Source organism: Acanthopagrus latus, chromosome 10, assembly GCF_904848185.1.
Source record: "Acanthopagrus latus isolate v.2019 chromosome 10, fAcaLat1.1, whole genome shotgun sequence".
NCBI lineage: Eukaryota > Metazoa > Chordata > Actinopteri > Spariformes > Sparidae > Acanthopagrus > Acanthopagrus latus.
In genome coordinates this window covers 871,226-890,000 of record NC_051048.1, presented here as the reverse complement: position 1 = coordinate 890,000, position 18,775 = coordinate 871,226, and the positions used below count along the sequence as shown (strand labels likewise).

The following is an 18,775-nucleotide window of genomic DNA, read 5'->3' as shown; positions in this document are numbered from 1 at the left end:
TGTGTAGATCAGTGTGTGTGTGTGTGTAGATCAGTTGTTCACTCATGTGCTGACTGATGTTCACTGTCACCTCCAGAGAACAACAAAGGAGACAACAAGGATGGACACAACGGAGACACCGACAACATCGACACTCGTCACCATGTTGGATTGGGAGCAGTAGTTGTTTCTCTTCTGGTTTGTTTGGTTGCTGCTGCTGCTGCTGTTGGACTTTTTCTTGTCAGGAAATCTAAAAGACCAAGAGAAAAGAAACCAGAACCGTCTGCTGATGAAGAAACAGGAGATAATCTCCTCTGATATGATCCATCAGCTGACATGTCACAGACCTCTCTACAGAAAGTGTCTGATGTTCATTCTCTCTGTGGGTGTGAGCTCAGGTACAGATCAGGTGTTTGAGGCTCTGCATCAGGATGATCTGCTTCATCAGTACAAATCAATAATGTTCCCCTTCATGAGTCACTACCTTACCGTGGTGAAGGGGTTTGTGTACCCAGTGACAAACCAAAGTCTCAGAGGAGGGTCAGACTAGACGTGACTCTGTTATTATTATTATTATTATTATTATTATTATTATTATTATTATTGTTGTTGTTGTTGTTGTTATTATGTGTCAGGTTCGGGCTAAATGAGTTTGTGACCCTCCTTGAATGTTTTGACAGTAATATAAATGCAGTAATTATTCAGTCGTGCCAACAGTGAGTCTTTAATTCAAACCTCCCTGAGGAGACTGTTCATCATCATCGATGAGTGTTGGAGGATTGTGGTGTTGAAGTTTGTCTTCTGATATGCTAGTAATGAAGTTATGAACTTTTAATTGAAGTATAAATGTCACAGAGTTATAATAAGAGAAGAGAATCCGTCTGTGATTGATCACTTTGGTTTATTGTACAAAGAGTCTGAACCGTCTGACTCCATCACACTGCGTGTTGTGTTTCAGAGATGAGTGATGGTGTAACATCATGTTGTGTCCCACATCGTTAATCTCAGAGATAATTAAGTCTTTTATTTCTCACCTGCTGATCAGACAGCTGATGAGGCGTCTTACTGACCCACTGACCCGAATCAGAACCTGATGATAATATTGGATCGGTCCAGTCTTTAGTCCTGGTGGTGTGTTCAGGTGCAGCTCCGACTCAGGAGATGTGAGGCGTCTCAGCAGTTGCCGTCTTCAGAGACAGTTTAGTGTGTCGGCCTCTGACAGGTGGATCAGTACTGATGGATCAGACCCGGTGGACCCGGTCAGAACCGCAGCTTTGTCCTCATTTAGAGCCTCTAACAGAACATGAAGCCCACAAAGAGTCTGAAAATCATCTGTAAAGAGGTCTGAAACATGAAGAGCTGAATGATGCTTCATTCACTTATAGATCAGCTTTTATCTGCTTTGGTTGATATATTTTCTGCTGCAGGTGTAAACAGACATGATCTTCTGATTGTGGTGTCTTCTAATGGCTTCATGTTAATGAAGGTAAATAACTGTATAAATGTAAATAAATGTAAATAAGACATATTTTCATACGCAGGAGTCGATTCAACTCTGCTGAATGTAAAAGTTAAAACAAAGATGAGACCTGAAGTCAAAGTGTCTCAGACGAACCTGCAGGACGAGTTCAGCACTAAAAACCTTCAGACGCTTCATGACACAGATGTTACTGTGGGAACAAACATCTGGATATTATTTTTATTATCTGCATGATGTGAGCAGACGCACTGAAATAATCTATTCAAAGATGAAGCTGAGGAACAATTAACGATCCTGTGATTTAATTCTTATCAGAAGTTCACAGAAAAAAATAAAGAAAATAATAATAATAATAATGATAATAATAATAATAATAATAATAATAATAATAATAAGAAGAAGAAGAAGAAGAAGAAGAAGAAGAATGTTAAATAACAAACAGAAAACTCTCCTGCTGTCATTATAGAGCTTCTTTTATTTTTATATGAAATGATGAAAAGTTTGTCTTGTGTTGTTTGTTACTTTGTGTTCTCGTCTATCAGATCGGATCAGATAATTACACCATATGAGGAAATTCAAAAAGAGGAAAGAACAAACACACAAACTTTAATCAGCATCTCACGCTGACAAACAAACCTTAAAATGTTAAAGAGAATCACAGAACCAGGTTCTGTTTGTCCTGAAGCTCCTGTTGTGTTTATATGTTAATATGTTTATTGTGTCAGTTTCTCTCTTTTGAAATGTATTTAACATTTATCTGCACATGCAAGCAAAGATTAATAAAGCACCAAACAAAGAGTCAGAACTCTTTTTCTGTCTTTTTTTTTACAGTTTTACTGTCAGCTGATGGGAATTTAACTCACACAGATATTCACATGAACAACATGATTCTGTTCTTAACTAAAGCTGTGAATGATCTGAGCCGCTGATCTTGTTCCTGCAGGTCTTTGTTGAAACACACCTGAGCCTCCAGGTAACCTGCCAGGTAACAGCCAACACCTCAGAGACGGAGTTCAGCCTGACTTCTCTGTCAAAAGGCTCATGAACACGTCTCAGATCAGTTACTTTATGTTTTTTGAAGCTAGTCCAGCTTTCAGAACTGCAGTCAGACCCAGTTAGTGAGAAGAAAACTTATCACTGATTCGCTTTCATTTCTTGTGAACTGCAGGGCGTCAGTGTGTGTGATCAGTCATCACTGAGAACAAGATGGTTGTGATGGAAATTTTGTACTTAAAACAGAGATGTGAACTGAAGTCTTACACAGGAATGTTCAATGTAGCTGTTTAACATGACCTGTAACTTGTGACCTTGTTTTAGGTCGTTTTATTACCTATGTCTGGTGTTGACTGACCACTGGATCTTATCACTTCCTTCTCTGTGAAGTATCCCTTTAAGTGCAGGTCATAAATTAGGAACTATCGTAGTGAAAAACACACCCACAGAGAGGGATAAATACCATGCTTTTCTCTTCACATATTGAGTCTTCACTTTGTAACAGACCTGCGTGTTGCTCTGTGAATGCTCCTCCTATACAAGATTAAAACCTTGTTTGAACCTTGAGCTGATTCCGATCTCCTTCCTCCAGTTCTAAATTATCGCAGAATTATTTTAACAAAATTTTGGCGCCCAACGTGGGGCCCCAATATCTGTCACTCTCTCCACATCAGCGGACCTGAAGACCTTGCAAGGCGGAGGTACAAAACCCTCTGAAAAGACCTCCACCGCGAGGCTCCTACAGCCTCGTTTGGACAGGGAGGCCAGGTCCCCTGGAGAGTGGGACAGTGACGGGGCTAACCAAAGAGGGGAGACGGACCAGCCAAGCAAACACTGAGTCGGGGACTCAAGTCATCAAAAGGGTAAGAAATAACCATTTCTAGTAAAAGAAAAGCAAGTCAGGGACTTGGGGGAGCAGGTCTCTCTTAGATTTAGGGCAGGAACCCTAAAGTATCTGTCTTTGGAAGGACAAGGCTTAAACTAATCCCTCAGGGCTGAGAAACCAAAAGGACGTCAGGGTCAGGGACCCATAGGAAAGAGTCAGGGACTCGGGAAAAGAAATGGAAAGACCGGTCAAATAAAAAAAAAGAGTGCTCAAATAGAAAAAAAAAATTGAGATAAATAAATCAAAATGGGAAATTGTAGTAGTTGTTATAAATGTTGCTGTGAACCTGACGAGGTTCAATATGAAGGTGATGCAAAACAAATGGGTCAAAAAGCCCTAGATAATGTAAAATATATAAAAGAATGGGAAAAGAAGTATGGTTTCAGAGGAAAGTTACAGGTAGAAGAATGTAAAAAATTGGTTGAAAAGATAGAGGCAAAGTCAAAGGGAAGTGAGAAGAGGCAGAAGAAAGAAGGTTACACACAGGCAAAGGCATGGTTGGATGAGGCAGAAGCAAGAAAGAAAAAGAAGTGAGACAACTTAAGGAAGAAATTGAGAAAAGAGAGGTTGAAGAAAGCAAGAAGGAACAGACAGGACAGAAGAAGGAAGAGGGAAAAGATTCCGGAAGTAGTAAACTTTATCCTGTTTTGTACTCCAAATGAGATAAACAGGAGGATGATGATTATGTACCTCTGTGGGTCCCCATCCTGATCCTCCCCCGTACATCAACCCTCAACTACCGCAGCCTCCTGCCCAGGCCTCCGCCCCACACCCTCCCCCTCTTTCTCTCTCCGCACCTACTCTCTCCACGCCTGCACCGACAGAAAGAGCCATAGGAAGTTCAAAACAACAAGGTCTGGTAAGTGGCATGATTTTCTTAAACCTTCTGTCATGCCTATAATCTCTCTGCCAAAGAAGACACTGAATTTAAACATAGAAGAAGAGGACGAGGAGGACGAGGAGGATGGAGATTTGAAGAAGATGAAAGCTGCTACAATTGTGGCAAATTTGGGCATTGGGCTGGAGAATGTAGAGCTCCAAAGGGCAGCGGTCAAGGAGGCTGGTGGAGAAGAGGAGGAGGAGGAGGGAGACCCAGACGAGTTGATGAGCCCTCGGCATGACTAGGCAATAAATCAGGTCATGCACTGACACACACGGACACACACCAAGACACAGAGAATGAGGAGGAAGAAGAAGTATGTTCGCTAGAAAACACAGAGATATTTTTAAACATGAGTCAAAAGCCGATAGTAACTCTATTGGTTAATAATTATAAAACTCGTTTTCTATGCGATACAGGGGCATGTAGAACAATAATCAGAATAGATGAAGGCGGTAGTAGACTGCCACTACAACATGGTAAAAGCATGAAGGTGAGATCTGCAATAGGACACATAGTCACTGAGCCACTCAGTCGGCCTGTGTCAATTACAGATCCGAAGACAAATAAATCAGTCTTAGCAGTAGTTGCAGTCTCAAACCGGTGTCCAGTGAATCTGTTAGGGAGAGACTTAATGGAAGAATTAGGAATAGGAGTAATTCCGACACCTTTGGGTATGAAAGCTTGCAGGATGACAAGAATAATATCTGACAGTGACGAAGAAATGGAAGAAGCAAACCAGTATGTGTATGAAGGAGAGGAGTTGCATTACTGGTACAGTCTGGACTTGGTTACAAGTGGACCTAGTTCGGTAACAGACACACTGATCACTGAAGTAAAAGCGAAAATACCACCAGGTACGGTGTTACAAGATCCAAAAAAGCTGCACTGCACAATACGCTATGATCATTATCAGGGTCGCGATACTCTCTATGAAGGCAAATTTTTCAAAGAGCCAAACATACGCTTGACGCTTTCAAACTTATATTGGGATAAAAAGGGAAATTGTGCAGCAGCAGTAAAATTACCTGAACCTGATCAGAGAATGTTTCAAATGTTTTGCGCACCACATGTGTCATGTGCTGTAAGTGCAGACACACGATGGATAGATTTAGGTCGTACAGTACAACGCGCAGAGGAGTCAAGCGAACCATGGTTAGACGTGGAAAGGGGAGTACAATACTCACCTTCCCTCAAAAAAAAATGTATACCGTAAGAAACTCAATTGGGTAACACCAGCTAAAAAGGTTATCCATCTATGTGGTCGACAAATGTCTCAAATGACAGAATGATACTTACTAACTGGTAAAGAAGAGGAGGAACTAAAGATATTCCTGTAAAGCTATGGTCTAAAGGAACGGCTGATGTAGGACTAATACGAGGTATAAAACCAGTAGAAATAACCCAGAGAGTTCATTTAGACCCTATCAAAGACAATATCCATTAAAACCAGAAGCAAACAGAAGCAGGTATTTAGAAAAGTTTAGAAGGCAAACCTATATTACCAAAACATGTATTTAGATTTGCTGCAATATTGAGTCATGGGAATATCCATGTCTCAACAGGAGGGATGGTATCCACAATAGAGAACATATTTACTACATAAGGATTTCAAAACTCCTGCCCTCCTGTGGGCTCACCACTCACGGGAGGGTTCAGAGGGGGCGGGTGCAGTGGGATCTGGGTGGCGGTCGTGGGCGGGGGCCCCGGCGACCCAATCCCCGGATGGTGACTCTAGCCATGGGGACATGGAATGTCACCTCACTGGGGGGGAAAGAGCCTGAACTGGTGCGAGAGGTTGAGCGGTACCGACTAGAGATAGTCGGGCTCTCCTCTACGCACAGTCTGGGCTCTGGAACCGAACTCCTTGAGAGAGGCTGGACTCTCTTCTATTCTGGAGTTGCCCGCGGCGAGAGGCGGCGAGCTGGTGTGGGCTTGCTTATAGCTCCTCGGCTCAGCCGCTATGTGTTGGGGTTTACCCCAGTGAACGAGAGGGTCGTTTCCCTGCGCCTTCGGGTCGGGGATAGGTATCTCACTGTTGTTTCGGCTTATGGGCCGAACAGCAGTGTAGAGTACCCGGCCTTCTTGGAGTCCCTGGGAGGGGTACTGGAGAGTGCTCCAACCGGGGACTCCGTCGTTCTTCTGGGGGTCTTCAACGCTCACGTGGGCAACGACAGTGTTACCTGGAGGGGTGTGATTGGGAGGAATGGCCTCCCCGATCTGAATCAGAGTGGTGTTCTGTTACTGGACTTCTGTGCTAGTCACAGTTTGTCCATAACGAACACCATGTTCAAGCATAAGGGTGTCCATATGTGCACATGGCACCAGGACGCCCTAGGCCGGAGGTCAATGATTGACTTTGTGGTCGTGTCATCTGGCCTCCGGCCGTATGTCTTGGACACTCGGGTGAAGAGAGGGGCTGAGCTGTCAACTGATCACCACCTGGTGGTGAGTTGGATCCGTTGGCAGGGGAGGAGGCTGGACAGACCTGGCAGGCCCAAACGTATTGTGAGGGTCTGCTGGGAACGTCTGGCAGAACCCTCTGTCAAAGAGGTCTTTAACTCCCACCTCCGGGAGAGCTTGGACCTGATCCCAAGGGAGGCTGGGGACATTGAGTCCGAATGGACCATGTTCTCCACTTCTATTGTTGACGCGGCTGTCCGGAGCTGTGGCCGTAGGGTCTCCGGTGCCTGTCGTGGCGGCAATCCCCGAACCCGGTGGTGGACGCCGGAAGTAAGGGATGCTGTCAAGCTGAAGAAGGAGTCCTACCGAGCCTGGTTGGCCCGGGGGACTCCTGAAGCAGCTGACGGGTACCGGCAGGCCAGGCGGGCGGCGGCACGGGCAGTCACGGAAGCAAAAACTCGGGTCTGGGAAAAGTTCGGGGAGGCCATGGAGGAGGACTATCGGTCAGCCTCGAAGAAATTCTGGCAAACCGTCCGGCGCCTCAGGAGGGGGAAGCAGTTCTCCACCAACACTGTTTACAGTGGAGGTGGGGAGCTGTTGACCTCGACTGGGGATATTGTCGGGCGGTGGAAGGAATACTTCGAGGATCTCCTCAATCCCGCTGACGTGTCTTCCATAGAGGAAGCAGAGGCTGGGGACTCGGAGGTTGACTCATTCATCACCCAAGCCGAAGTCACTGAGGTAGTTGGGAAGCTCCTCGGTGGCAAAGCAGCGGGGGTGGATGAGATCCGCCCTGAGTACCTCAAGTCTCTGGATGTTGTAGGGCTGTCTTGGTTGACACGTCTCTGCAACATTGCATGGCAGTCGGGGACAGTGCCTCTGGACTGGCAGACCGGGGTGGTGGTCCCCCTATTTAAAAAGGGGGACCACCAACTATCGGGGGATCACACTCCTCAGCCTCCCTGGGAAAGTCTATTCCAGGGTACTGGAGAGGAGAATTCGGCCGATAGTCGAACCTCAGATTCAGGAGGAACAATGCGGTTTTCGTCCGGGCCGCGGAACACTGGACCAGCTCCATACCCTCCGCAGGGTACTCGAGGGTTCATGGGAGTTTGCCCAACCAGTCCACATGTGTTTTGTGGACTTGGAGAAGGCATTCGACCGGGTCCCTCGTGGCATTCTGTGGGAGGTGCTCCGGGAGTACGGGGTCGGGGGCCCCCTGTTAAGGGCCGTACGGTCCCTGTACGAGCGGAGCAGGAGCTTGGTTCGCATTGCCGGCAGTAAGTCAGACCTGTTCCCGGTACATGTTGGACTCCGGCAGGGCTGCCCTTTGTCACCGGTTCTGTTCATTACTTTCATGGACAGAATTTCTAGGCGCAGCCACGGGCCGGAGGGGATCTGGTTTGGGAGCCACAGGATCTCATCTCTGCTTTTCGCGGATGATGTGGTCTTGTTGGCTCCTTCGAGCCGGGACCTCCAGCATGTCCTGGGGCGGTTTGCAGCCGAGTGTGAAGCGGCTGGGATGGGAATCAGCACCTCCAAATCTGAGGCCATGGTTCTCGACCGGAAAAAGGTGGCTTGTCCCCTCCGGGTTGGGGGAGAGCTACTGCCTCAGATGGAGGAGTTTAAGTATCTTGGGGTCTTGTTCACGAGTGAGGGAAGGATGGAGCGTGAGATTGACAGGCGGATCGGTGCGGCGGCCGCAGTAATGCGGTCGTTGTACCGGTCTGTCGTGGTGAAGAGAGAGCTGAGTCGAAAGGCGAAGCTTTCGATTTACCGGTCAATCTACGTTCCTACCCTCACCTATGGTCATGAACTTTGGGTCATGACCGAAAGAATAAGATCCCGGATACAAGCGGCTGAAATGAGTTTCCTCCGCAGGGTGGCGGGGCGCTCCCTTAGAGATAGGGTGAGGAGCTCTGTCACCCGGGAGGAGCTCGGAGTAGAGCCGCTGCTCCTCCACATCGAGAGGAGCCAGTTGAGGTGGCTCGGGCATCTGTTTCGGATGCCCCCGGGACGCCTTCCACGGGAGGTGTTCCTGGCATGTCCCACTGGGAGGAGACCCCGGGGAAGACCCAGGACACGCTGGAGCGACTATGTCGCCCAGCTGGCCTGGGAACGCCTTGGGATCCTCCCAGAAGAGCTGGAGGAAGTGTCCGGGGTGAGGGAAGTCTGGGTGTCCCTGCTCAGACAGCTGCCCCCGCGACCCGGTAACGGATAAAGCGGTAGAAGATGGATGGATGGATGGATTTCAAAACTACTCAAAAAATGTTTGTGCTTCATGATTGATATGTTCTAAACATAATGCTCAAGGTAGACTATGTCCAAAACCAGGTAAATTCCCAGAAGCAACCTACCCATTTCAATGTATTTGTATGGATTTTATTGAATTAAATAGAGTTGAAGGAAAGAAATACTGTTTAGTAATAATAGACATGTAATCTAAATGGGTAGAAATTACACCAACAGTGAACAATGATGCAATAAAGGTGGCAAAAATCTTAGCTACAGTAATAGTTCCAGGGTATGGATTTCCAGAGAAGATTTATTGTGATATTGGTCCTCATTTTAGGAATCAAGTCATACAAAGACTATCTGAAATATTTTCAATCCAACTCAGGTTCCATTGTAGTTATCATCCACAGTCAGCAGGACTGGTGGAAAGAAACAATGGAACTATTAAAGCAAAACTAAGAAAGGCTACGGTGGAAACAGGGAAAAGTTGGGTAACATGTCTACCAGCTGTAGCATTAAGCCTACATATTCAACCCAACAGTACAGGGTTATCACCATTTGAAATATTATATGGAAAACCATTCAGGGTACCGTTAATAGATACAATGGGAGATGATACAGGATTGACTGAAACAATTGTTGACTATATGTCAAAAATGATGAAGAACAAGAGTGCTATGTCTACAGTATCTCCTCCAATAGGTCCAGCACCAACAGGAGGGCCAATAAACCCAGGAGATTGGGTGTTCATCAAAGTCCTGAGGCGAAAGAATTGGTCAGCTCCACGTTGGGAAGGGCCCTTTCAAGTACTACTGTCTACACCTACAGCAGTCCGTATAGCTGAAAGACAGATGTGGATCCATCTCACACATAGCAAAAGAGCACAAATACCACTGTCAGATAAGTAGAAGCATTCACCATGCCGGAATTAAAATTATGTGTAATAACTGTTGTATGTGTGACCACAATTGCATTCCTTATCTCAAATTTAGTGACACAAGGTCAGATACATGATAAAATAAGGGAAAGAGCTATAGGAACACAATCTAGATGGGACACTAAGAGAGGTGCAGTGACAATACAATGTACTGAAGGGATAAACTGCATTGCTCAGATTGATGCGTGTCAGATTTTTCCCTGCTCAGGACAACACTCTGGCTGGCTTGGGTCAAAAAACTATATTTGTGTCACCACAATTGCATGCACTACAATATACATATAGAAGTGTGTGGGGTAAACTTGTTAACAGGTATGGGTGTAGATGTGAGAAGTGGAATTGAGTAATTGCTAATACAGGAACACAGGATTGGGGATACAATTCGAGAGCTGAATTTAAAAAAAACGACTGACAACTATCAAGATGATGCCAGACACTTGTAAATTAAACTCCTGCAATCCTGTAATAATAACACTCAAGGCTCCCAAGCACACTGACAACGGAACATATGTGTTGGGAGCATGGGTAAGTGGAACAAACCCAGTAGGGATATTTCATATAACAGTGTCCGCCAACCTGATTAATAAGACAACATCTATAATGGCTACACCAACCACACCGACAATGAAAAATAATCCTGTAAAATATATTGACGTAAAAAAACATAAAGGAAACGTATGCCCTGGAAACGGGATTCACAGATTCAAATGTATGGTCATAATGGATTTGTCAGGCTTGAGACAAAAGAGAGGACTCAGATGCAGATAGCAGAAGTAAAATTGAGTCTTTATTTTTCTGATTAATGACTCTTCAGAAGAGATGATAAATCAAAGCTATGAAACAATTCAAAGACAGACAGGACAAACACCACAGAACACGTAATAACAAAAAACGCTCCAGAAGGAGGAAAACCTACACTATTCTGATATACTGAGATATAAAACTTACAAAAGAAAATCACTCCAAGGAGGATGGCTCAAGGCTATGAAAGTTAATTCTACTCTGGCAAAAAAAGAATGACAAAGAGGAACAAAAGGCGCTCCCGAGGGAGGAAGAAAATCATTAGGAAAAAACAAACTACAACACAAACTCTAACCAGAAATTTACAAAATAAAATCACTCTCTCAAGAGTACAATAAACAGAAAAACAAGAACAAGATAATACTTATCAAAAGTCGAGGGTTCAAGGACTGTGATTCTAGGCTTGAGTAAACGACGAGACGACGAAATACTTAGGCGACGCAGACAGGGGAAGACAGAGACTTTATACACGTGAGGGAGGGAGACACAGGTGCAAACAATCAGGGATTAGGGATGATGTCAGACCAGGAACACAAGAGGAAGGGCACGTGATCTGAAACGAGAGGAAAGTTACTTTCAAAATAAAAGAATTTCACAAGACAGATCCCAAAGACAAGACAACCTCACCGCGATGTGACAGGATTGTTCACACAGCCCGAAACAGCAAGTTTTCCTCCACCAGCTGTCTAGCCTGTGCAGCAGCCAGGCCGGGGTTAGGTACAGTGCCTTTTCCCCTTAATCCAGATAATGATCTGAAAGGTTTTCGCTGCATGCTAGATTTATATAAATTAGATAGTGCTACAAACTGCACTACTTTGAAACTCTTTCCCACCAGTACCACCACAGATTAAACCAGCCTGGTTTACTCCATACACTGCTTGAGATGAAGCAAAGGTACCGTGCTAGTAGGGATGTTGACAACTTGTCAAACCATCATTGATGTAAGTAAGGGTGAGAACAACATCACTGACAGTGTAGTGAATGATCAAATCATGGCCAGAGCTGATGTATGGTGGTTCTGTGGAGGTAAAACACTCAGAGCAAAATTGCCAACTGACTGGAAGGGAACTTGTGCCATGGTACAGTTACTAATGCAGATATACATTTTACCATACAATGCGATGATATTGGAGAAAGTGAAGACACATAATTCACGTATTGCAAAGGAAAAAGCACCAGCAGGATCGTTTGATAGTAAAGTTTATATAGATTGGTGTCCCTCGAGGTGTTCCAGATGATTTTAAGGCTAGAAATCAGGTTGCTGCAGGGTTTGAATCATTCTTAGCTTGGTGGGTAACTATTAATAAAAATGTGGATTGGATAAATTATGTGTATTATAATCAACAAAGATTTCTGGATTTTACAAAGGAGGCAATTGGAGGCATACATCAGTTAGATAAGACTAGTTTAATGGCATGGCAGAATAGGCAGGCATTAGACATGTTGTTGGCTGAAAAAGGAGGAGTATGTAGAATGTTTGGAGATATGTGTTGTACATTTATTCCTAATAATACAGCACCGGATGGCAGCATCACTAAGGCGTTGGATGGATTAACCTCCCTGTCTGCAGAGTTAGCTGAAAATTCTGGTTTCAGTGATCCTCTGACAGGATGGCTTCAGGACATTTTCGGAAAATGGGCAGGTTCTATAAAAGCTATGATGTTATCTGTAGCTGTAATGATTGCCATTCTAACCATTTGTGGATGTTGTTTTATCCCCTGTTTGAGAGGACTGTTACAGAGACTCATTGACACTGCTGTGGTAAAAACAACCATGCTGTATGTAAGAGTCCCCACCATCGATGACTACCGGGAGGACTATGAGGATGCAGCACAAGAAAATGTTATATTTGATATTACAGATGATGATTTATATGGTAACCTATTTGACGAAGATAAGGACACCACAGTTTAAGGGATAACTGCTGTTTATGTGTTTATTCTATTGATTATGATGATACTACAGAAAATCTAACTGAAGTTGTAGTGTTCTGAATTGGCCGACTATGTCAGACTTGGGACAAAAGAGAGGACTCAGATGCAGGTTGACAGAAGTAGAATCAATATTTTATTTTTCTGATTCGCGACTCTTCAGAAGAAGTGATAAATAAAACACTATGAAAATTCTCTGAGGACAGACAAGACAAAACAAACACACAACACTCAGAACAAAAGACGCTCCCGAAGGAGGAAAACCTACTCTACTCTTAATATCTGAAATTTAACAAAAGAAAAATCACTCCGCAGAGGATGGCACGAGGCTATGAAAAATACTCTACTCTATCCATAAACCAAAATATAACAGAAAGTGCTCCCAAAGGAGGAAAAAGAAACAAATGCAAAACTTCTAAACTGAAACACAAAATCTAACCAGAAATTTACAAAATCAAAATCACTTTCTTAAGAGGTCTGAACACAGAAAAATAAAACAAGATTATACTTAACAAGACGTAGTTTTCAAGGACTGTGAGACAAGGGCTTGGGTACACGACGAGACGACGAAATACTTAGGCGACGCAGACAGAGGAAGACAAAGACTTTATACACATGAGGGAGGGAGACACAGGTGCAAACAATCAGGGATTAGGGATGATGTCAGACCAGGAACACAAGAGGAAGGGCAAGTGACCTGAAACAAGAGGAGAGTTACTTTCAGAATAAAACAAGAATTCACAAGACAGATCCCGAAGACAAGACAACCTCACCGCGATGTGACAGACTAGAGTCAATGAGGAGAAAAATACTTACAGCCTTTGTATATATTGAAAGTGACCCCTTTTCATTTATTCTTTTTACGTGTCAGGGATCGTTTAATTAGGTAGGGATAGGTCCGTAGCTAAGCCCGATGGGTTGACTAGCTTGGTGAGGACATTTTTGTTTTGTTTTGGGGTAACAATATAATTAAGATGTTTTTGAATTGGAGTACCTGCATGTGGTTGCCGGGGCAGCGGAACCGTGAGAGAGTTTAAAGGTCATAAATTAAGAACTATCGTAGTGAAAAACACACCCACAGAGAGGGATAAATACCATGCTTTTCTCTTCACATATGGAGTCTTCACTTTGTAACAGACCTGCGTGTTGCTCTGTGAATGCTCCTCTTGTACAAGATTAAAACCTTGTTTGAACCTTGAGCTGATTCCGATCTCCTTCCTCCAGTTCTAAATTATCGCAGAATTATTTTAACAATGGTGTTCGGGGTGGAGCTTGTGGTCTGAAGCGCTCTGAGCTCTTGTTACTGAGCACCTCCCCCACAATCTGCAGCTCCCCCACAGACTGCTGCTGTCTGACTGATGTTACTGTGCAGAGAAACAGACTGACAACACAGAAGAAATGAGGTTTAACAAGAATCTATTCTCAGCTGAGTGTTTGTAGTGTTGTGGTGTTGCTTCATCTGTTGACCTCCACAAATGAACTGATGCTTTAAGTCTCAGTGGCAGAGCTACACAGAGCTGAGCTGTGTGACTTGAATATACAGATAATATACAGGGAGTGCAGAATTATTAGGCAAGTTGTATTTTTGAGGATTAATTTTATTATTGAACAACAACCATGTTCTTAATGAACCCAAAAGACTCATTAATATCAAAGCTGAGTATTTTTGGGAGTTGGAGTGGGGCTTTTTTAGTTTTAGCCATTTTAGGAGGATATCTGTGTGTGCAGGTGACTATTACTGTGCATAATTATTAGGCAACTTAACAAAAAACAAATACATACCCATTTCAATTATTTATTTTCACCAGGGAAACCAATACAACAGCTCAACATTCACAAATATACATTTCTGACATTCAAAAACAAATCAGTGACCAATATAGCCACCTTTCTTTGCAAGGACACTCAAAAGCCTGCCATCCATGGATTCTGTCAGTGTTTTGATCTGTTCACGATCAACATTGCGTGCAGCAGCAACCACAGCCTCCCAGACACTGGTCAGAGAGATGTACTGTTTTCCCTCCTTGTAAATCTCACATTTGACGAGGGACCAGAGGTTCTCTATGGGGTTCAGATCAGGTGAACAAGGAGGCCATGTCATTAGTTTTTCTTCTTTTAGGCCCTTTCTTGCCAGCCACGCTGTGGAGTACTGGGATGCGTGTGACAGAGCATTGTCCTGCATGAAAATCATGTTTTTCTTGAAGGATGCGGACTTCTTCCTGTACCACTGCTTGGAGAAGGTGTCTTCCAGAAACTGGCAGTAGGACTGGGAGTTGAGTTGTTGTTGCAGCTCTGAAATATGGCAAAACTGGTGGCAAGTGGCATCTTGGCAGCTGCACGCTTGACTTTTCTCAGTTCATGGGCAGTTATTTTGCGCCTTGGTTTTTCCACACGCTTTTTGCGACCCTGTTGAATATTTTGAATGAAACGCTTGATTGTTCGATGATCACACTTCAGAAGCTTGGCAATTTTAAGAGTGCTGCATCCCTCCGCAAGATATCTCACTATTTTTGACTTTTCTGAGCCTGCCAAGTCCCTCTTCTGCCCCATTTTGCCAAAGGAAAGAAAGTTGCCTAATAATTATGCACACCTGATATAGGGTGTTGATGTCATTAGACCACACCCCTTCTCATTACAGAGATGCACATCACCTGATATGCTTAATTGGTAGTGGGCTTTCGAGCCTATACAGCTTGGAGTAAGACAACGTGCATAAAGAGGATGATGTAGTCAAAATACTCATTTGCCTAATAATTCCGCACTCCGTGTATAACAGCTCCTGATTCACTCTGTTATATCACATTACAGTCAACAAGTGACAGTGGTGACAGTGAACAGAACACATCATGTTCTGACCTGTTGACATGTGACCTGACAGGTTTTTCGACGGTTCTCAAGTTTGAATGTGAGCAACACATTGTTTCACTAGTCAGTTCATGTTTACCCTGAAAAAAAACAGGTCTGACTGAGTGTTTCCTCTGAGTCTGTGTGGATCATGTTCATCCTGCAGCACATTAACTCCTCCTGCTTCACGCTGGCTGTGTGTCAGTTCACTCACAACGAAACCACAAGAGTGTTTCACCACTAATCTCTCTGGAACGATTCACAGAGACCAAACTGAAACACAGAGGAGGTTTGGGGGATTCTGGTCTTTCCCTCAAAGTCTCTCTGTGTTTTTAAGTAGATTTTTAAAAACTCCGTCTCGAGCTGTAAAAGCAGGAAGTGTTTTGTGGGAGCAGCAGAGCAGCAGCCGCCATCTTTACTGTCCCGAGCTCACAAACAGTGTGAAGATGAAGTGACGTCAGTGTTCAGTGTCGATCAGCTCGGCTGCTGCGTCTCTGACAGTGGACAGAAACATGTGACCTGTCCACACTCTGCTGCTGTGATGAACATCCACGCTGTCACAGTTCGTCCCTCCTGGATGTTCAGTGTGAAGCAGCTCTGTTTCTGTCTGCATTTCAACTGGGACACGTTGAAACAGCCTCCATCACCTCCATGTGTTCACACAGACGCTTCACTCTGCGCCCTTCAGATTAAAAGCCTCCAGCTGTCTGACTGTGACCATTGTGACTGAACACAGTCTGACCTGCAGCAGCTGCTGCTCACCACCATAAAACTCTGCAAACCACTGATGTTCACAGTGTTCCTGTCGTCTGACCTTCACCTCACGTGTTTGTGAGCTGACGCAGCACCTGATATTTCTGCGGAGGGACGACGCTGTTTCAACATCTGTAAGAGTGACACAGTGGAGACAGAAGCAGATTTAAGGGGATTTAAACCCAAACATGATGATTTCCTGACGCTGACCGAGAGCTTTACTGTCCAAACCTGAACACACAGAAAAGTTTCAACATATCTGTGATTTGTAAAAAACATTTCTGCTGGTGATTGTGTCAAAGCTGCAGCTGCACAACTCTTAAGTCTTTGTTAATGATGCTGGAGGCTTTATTCTGCTGACCGCACCTGAATGCCAGAGTTTGAACTGTCAACATTTGAATTAGACTTTGCATGTTTCACCCTGCAAAGTCAACACACCCACTGCAGGCTGAAGGTCACCAGACAGGTTTCATCTTTAGATAAATAACATGTTGGTGCTGATAGAAGGGAAACATGTTTTTAACTGATATTATATCTCATCATGACTGCTCATGTGTGTCTGTGTAGATCAGCATGTTCATCCTACTCATACTGACACATGTTCCTCATGACAGTCGCTCATGAAGCTGTTTGAATCCCAGAGTGTTTCAGCTGAACTCAGAGCTGATGAGCAGTTTCACACACTGACAGTCTGAGTTGATGGATTTCAGCAGGAAACATGAAGTTTGTTCTGTTGGTTTCCTGCTTCAGGACTCTTCACGCTTCACACAAGAATGTTTCACCACTAATCTCTCTGGAACGATTCACAGAGACCAAACTGAAACACAGAGGAGGTTTGGGGGATTCTGGTCTTTCCCTCAAAGTCTCTCTGTGTTTTTAAGTAGATTTTAAAAAACTCCGTCTCGAGTTGTAAAAGCAGGAAGTGTTTTGTGGGAGCAGCAGAGCAGCAGCCGCCATCTTTACTTTACTTCTCTTGTGGGTCAAAGTTCAGACTTCAGCCTGTCGATCATCAGCTGATGAACACAGTGAAGCTGCTGCCACCTGCTGGATGACCGACAGCACTGATTGGCTGTCAGCCTGAGAACAAACAGGAAGTGACTGCAGTCTTTCCCTCCTAAAGATCAGGATGTGCATCATGTCCGTCTGAACGTCTCCTGCAGGGCGTCCTGCAGTGGACAGATGCTGGACTCAATGATTCCTGCTGATTATTATCTTGTGACGTTGTTGGAGCTGTTTGTCTGTTGTTGGTTCTGGTTGTTATTTTTAATAAGAGTAATATGAAACTAGAAGGTGAGGAGCTACAATAGCATTGTTTATCACTAGAATTACAACCTCTGACTGGCTAATCAGCCAAAGAACCATCAGCACCTTTTCTTCAAAAACTGGTAATGTTGAACTGGGCCTAGATAGCATACAGCTTAGCATAGCATGGCTTAGCACAGGACTTTCTTATGTAATGAACATGTGTTCTGTGTTTGTTCACTGTTTCAGTGTTACTGTGATCTCACCTCAGGTGTGACATATATACCTGTATATACTTCATGTTAGTTAGATTGTGTGTTTTCAGCTTTGTGTTGGATAAGAAGCTTCATGCTCTCTTTAGTATCGTACCAATAATGTTGCACTAACCACAACTTATTGTGTCCCGTGTGAGGCTACACTGACAACCTGATGTGGTGAATCAGGAGTTTGAAACTTCCAGTCCATAAGTTGCTGTTTGTGGGTGTTTGAGTTTGAACACTTTTTATTATCTGTTTGTTTGTTTGTTTGTTCAGGGTTGAAGTCAGAGCCGGAGGTCCTCTACTCATCACTGAAGTAACCTTCACACCAGACCAACCAGTGGTGTCCAGCCGGCCTGTGATTGGTCCTCAGAGACATCACACCTCAGCACTGTCACCTGCTTCACTTCTTATTTTATATGTTGAAGTTAAATGAGACTTTTGCAGCTACAGAGAGTCAGACAGGTCAGATTTAAAGCATGTTTTTAGAGTTTGAATGTGTTTTTAAGGAAATAAAAATAATATAATGTAATGTTGATTTTATAAAAGTAAAGATTGAGATGAATTGTTTAAACGTTTGTTCCCAACACTTGTTTCATTCACATGTCTCTGTTGAACAGAGCCTCCACCTGTTTAGTGTCATATCTGACTTGTTATTTAAACTGTATTTATGTTTATTGGACTGTGTTCTTGTTGTGGCAGCTGTGACTTATTATTTCTCTGCAGCATCAATAAACTTTGCTCTCACTTCTTATTTTCCTGGTGTGCTTCTGTCGGTTCAGCTCAGCTGTCAGATGGAAAACTGGGCCTGTTCTGGTTTGGTTGTGGCTAACCGACACACACTCGCTTCAGAGCAGATAAAGAACAAACTAAACCGCAACCGCAGACTATAAAGAGCCCGAGCATCGTTCAGTCTCTCACACAGTCTGAGTCTGAAGAGTTTTGATTGTTCAGTCGGTGAACCACTGAGAAGATTCAGGCTGGACGAGCACAAAGCTGCTATCTGCCATTAAAACCAGTCGACACGTTTCACCACAAGGACAAACACGTCACTGTCAGCTCGAGCAGAGAGTGGAGAGAAACCTCACAGCTTCAGGTCACTTTACTGGACTCAAGAGGAAGCTGTGGTTTATGTTCAGCATAAAAAACTACAA

General features: G+C 44.0%; 2 protein-coding genes across 3 annotated transcripts in view; both read left to right on the top strand.

Annotated features, from left to right (window-relative positions):
- LOC119026739 (hepatitis A virus cellular receptor 2 homolog) overlaps nucleotides 1-2,259 on the top strand; it is an 8,141-nt gene extending 5,882 nt beyond the window's left edge. Inside the window, exon 3 of the mRNA XM_037111270.1 lies at nucleotides 77-2,259. Within this exon, the coding sequence (XP_036967165.1) occupies nucleotides 77-297 (221 nt within the window). The 3' untranslated portion in view covers nucleotides 298-2,259. The remainder of the gene's footprint in view (nucleotides 1-76) is intronic.
- The window catches only part of LOC119026714 (low affinity immunoglobulin gamma Fc region receptor III-like), a 71,087-nt gene that overhangs the window by 30,444 nt on the left and 21,868 nt on the right, over nucleotides 1-18,775 (top strand). Inside the window, exon 10 of one of the 2 annotated variants that reach the window (XM_037111218.1) lies at nucleotides 17,898-18,375. The exons of the other annotated variant lie outside the window; for it this stretch is intronic. Within the exon in view, the coding sequence (XP_036967113.1) occupies nucleotides 17,898-17,941 (44 nt within the window). The 3' untranslated portion in view covers nucleotides 17,942-18,375. Of the gene's footprint in view, nucleotides 1-17,897; nucleotides 18,376-18,775 lie in introns of those variants that run through there. 2 annotated transcript variants of the gene reach the window in all.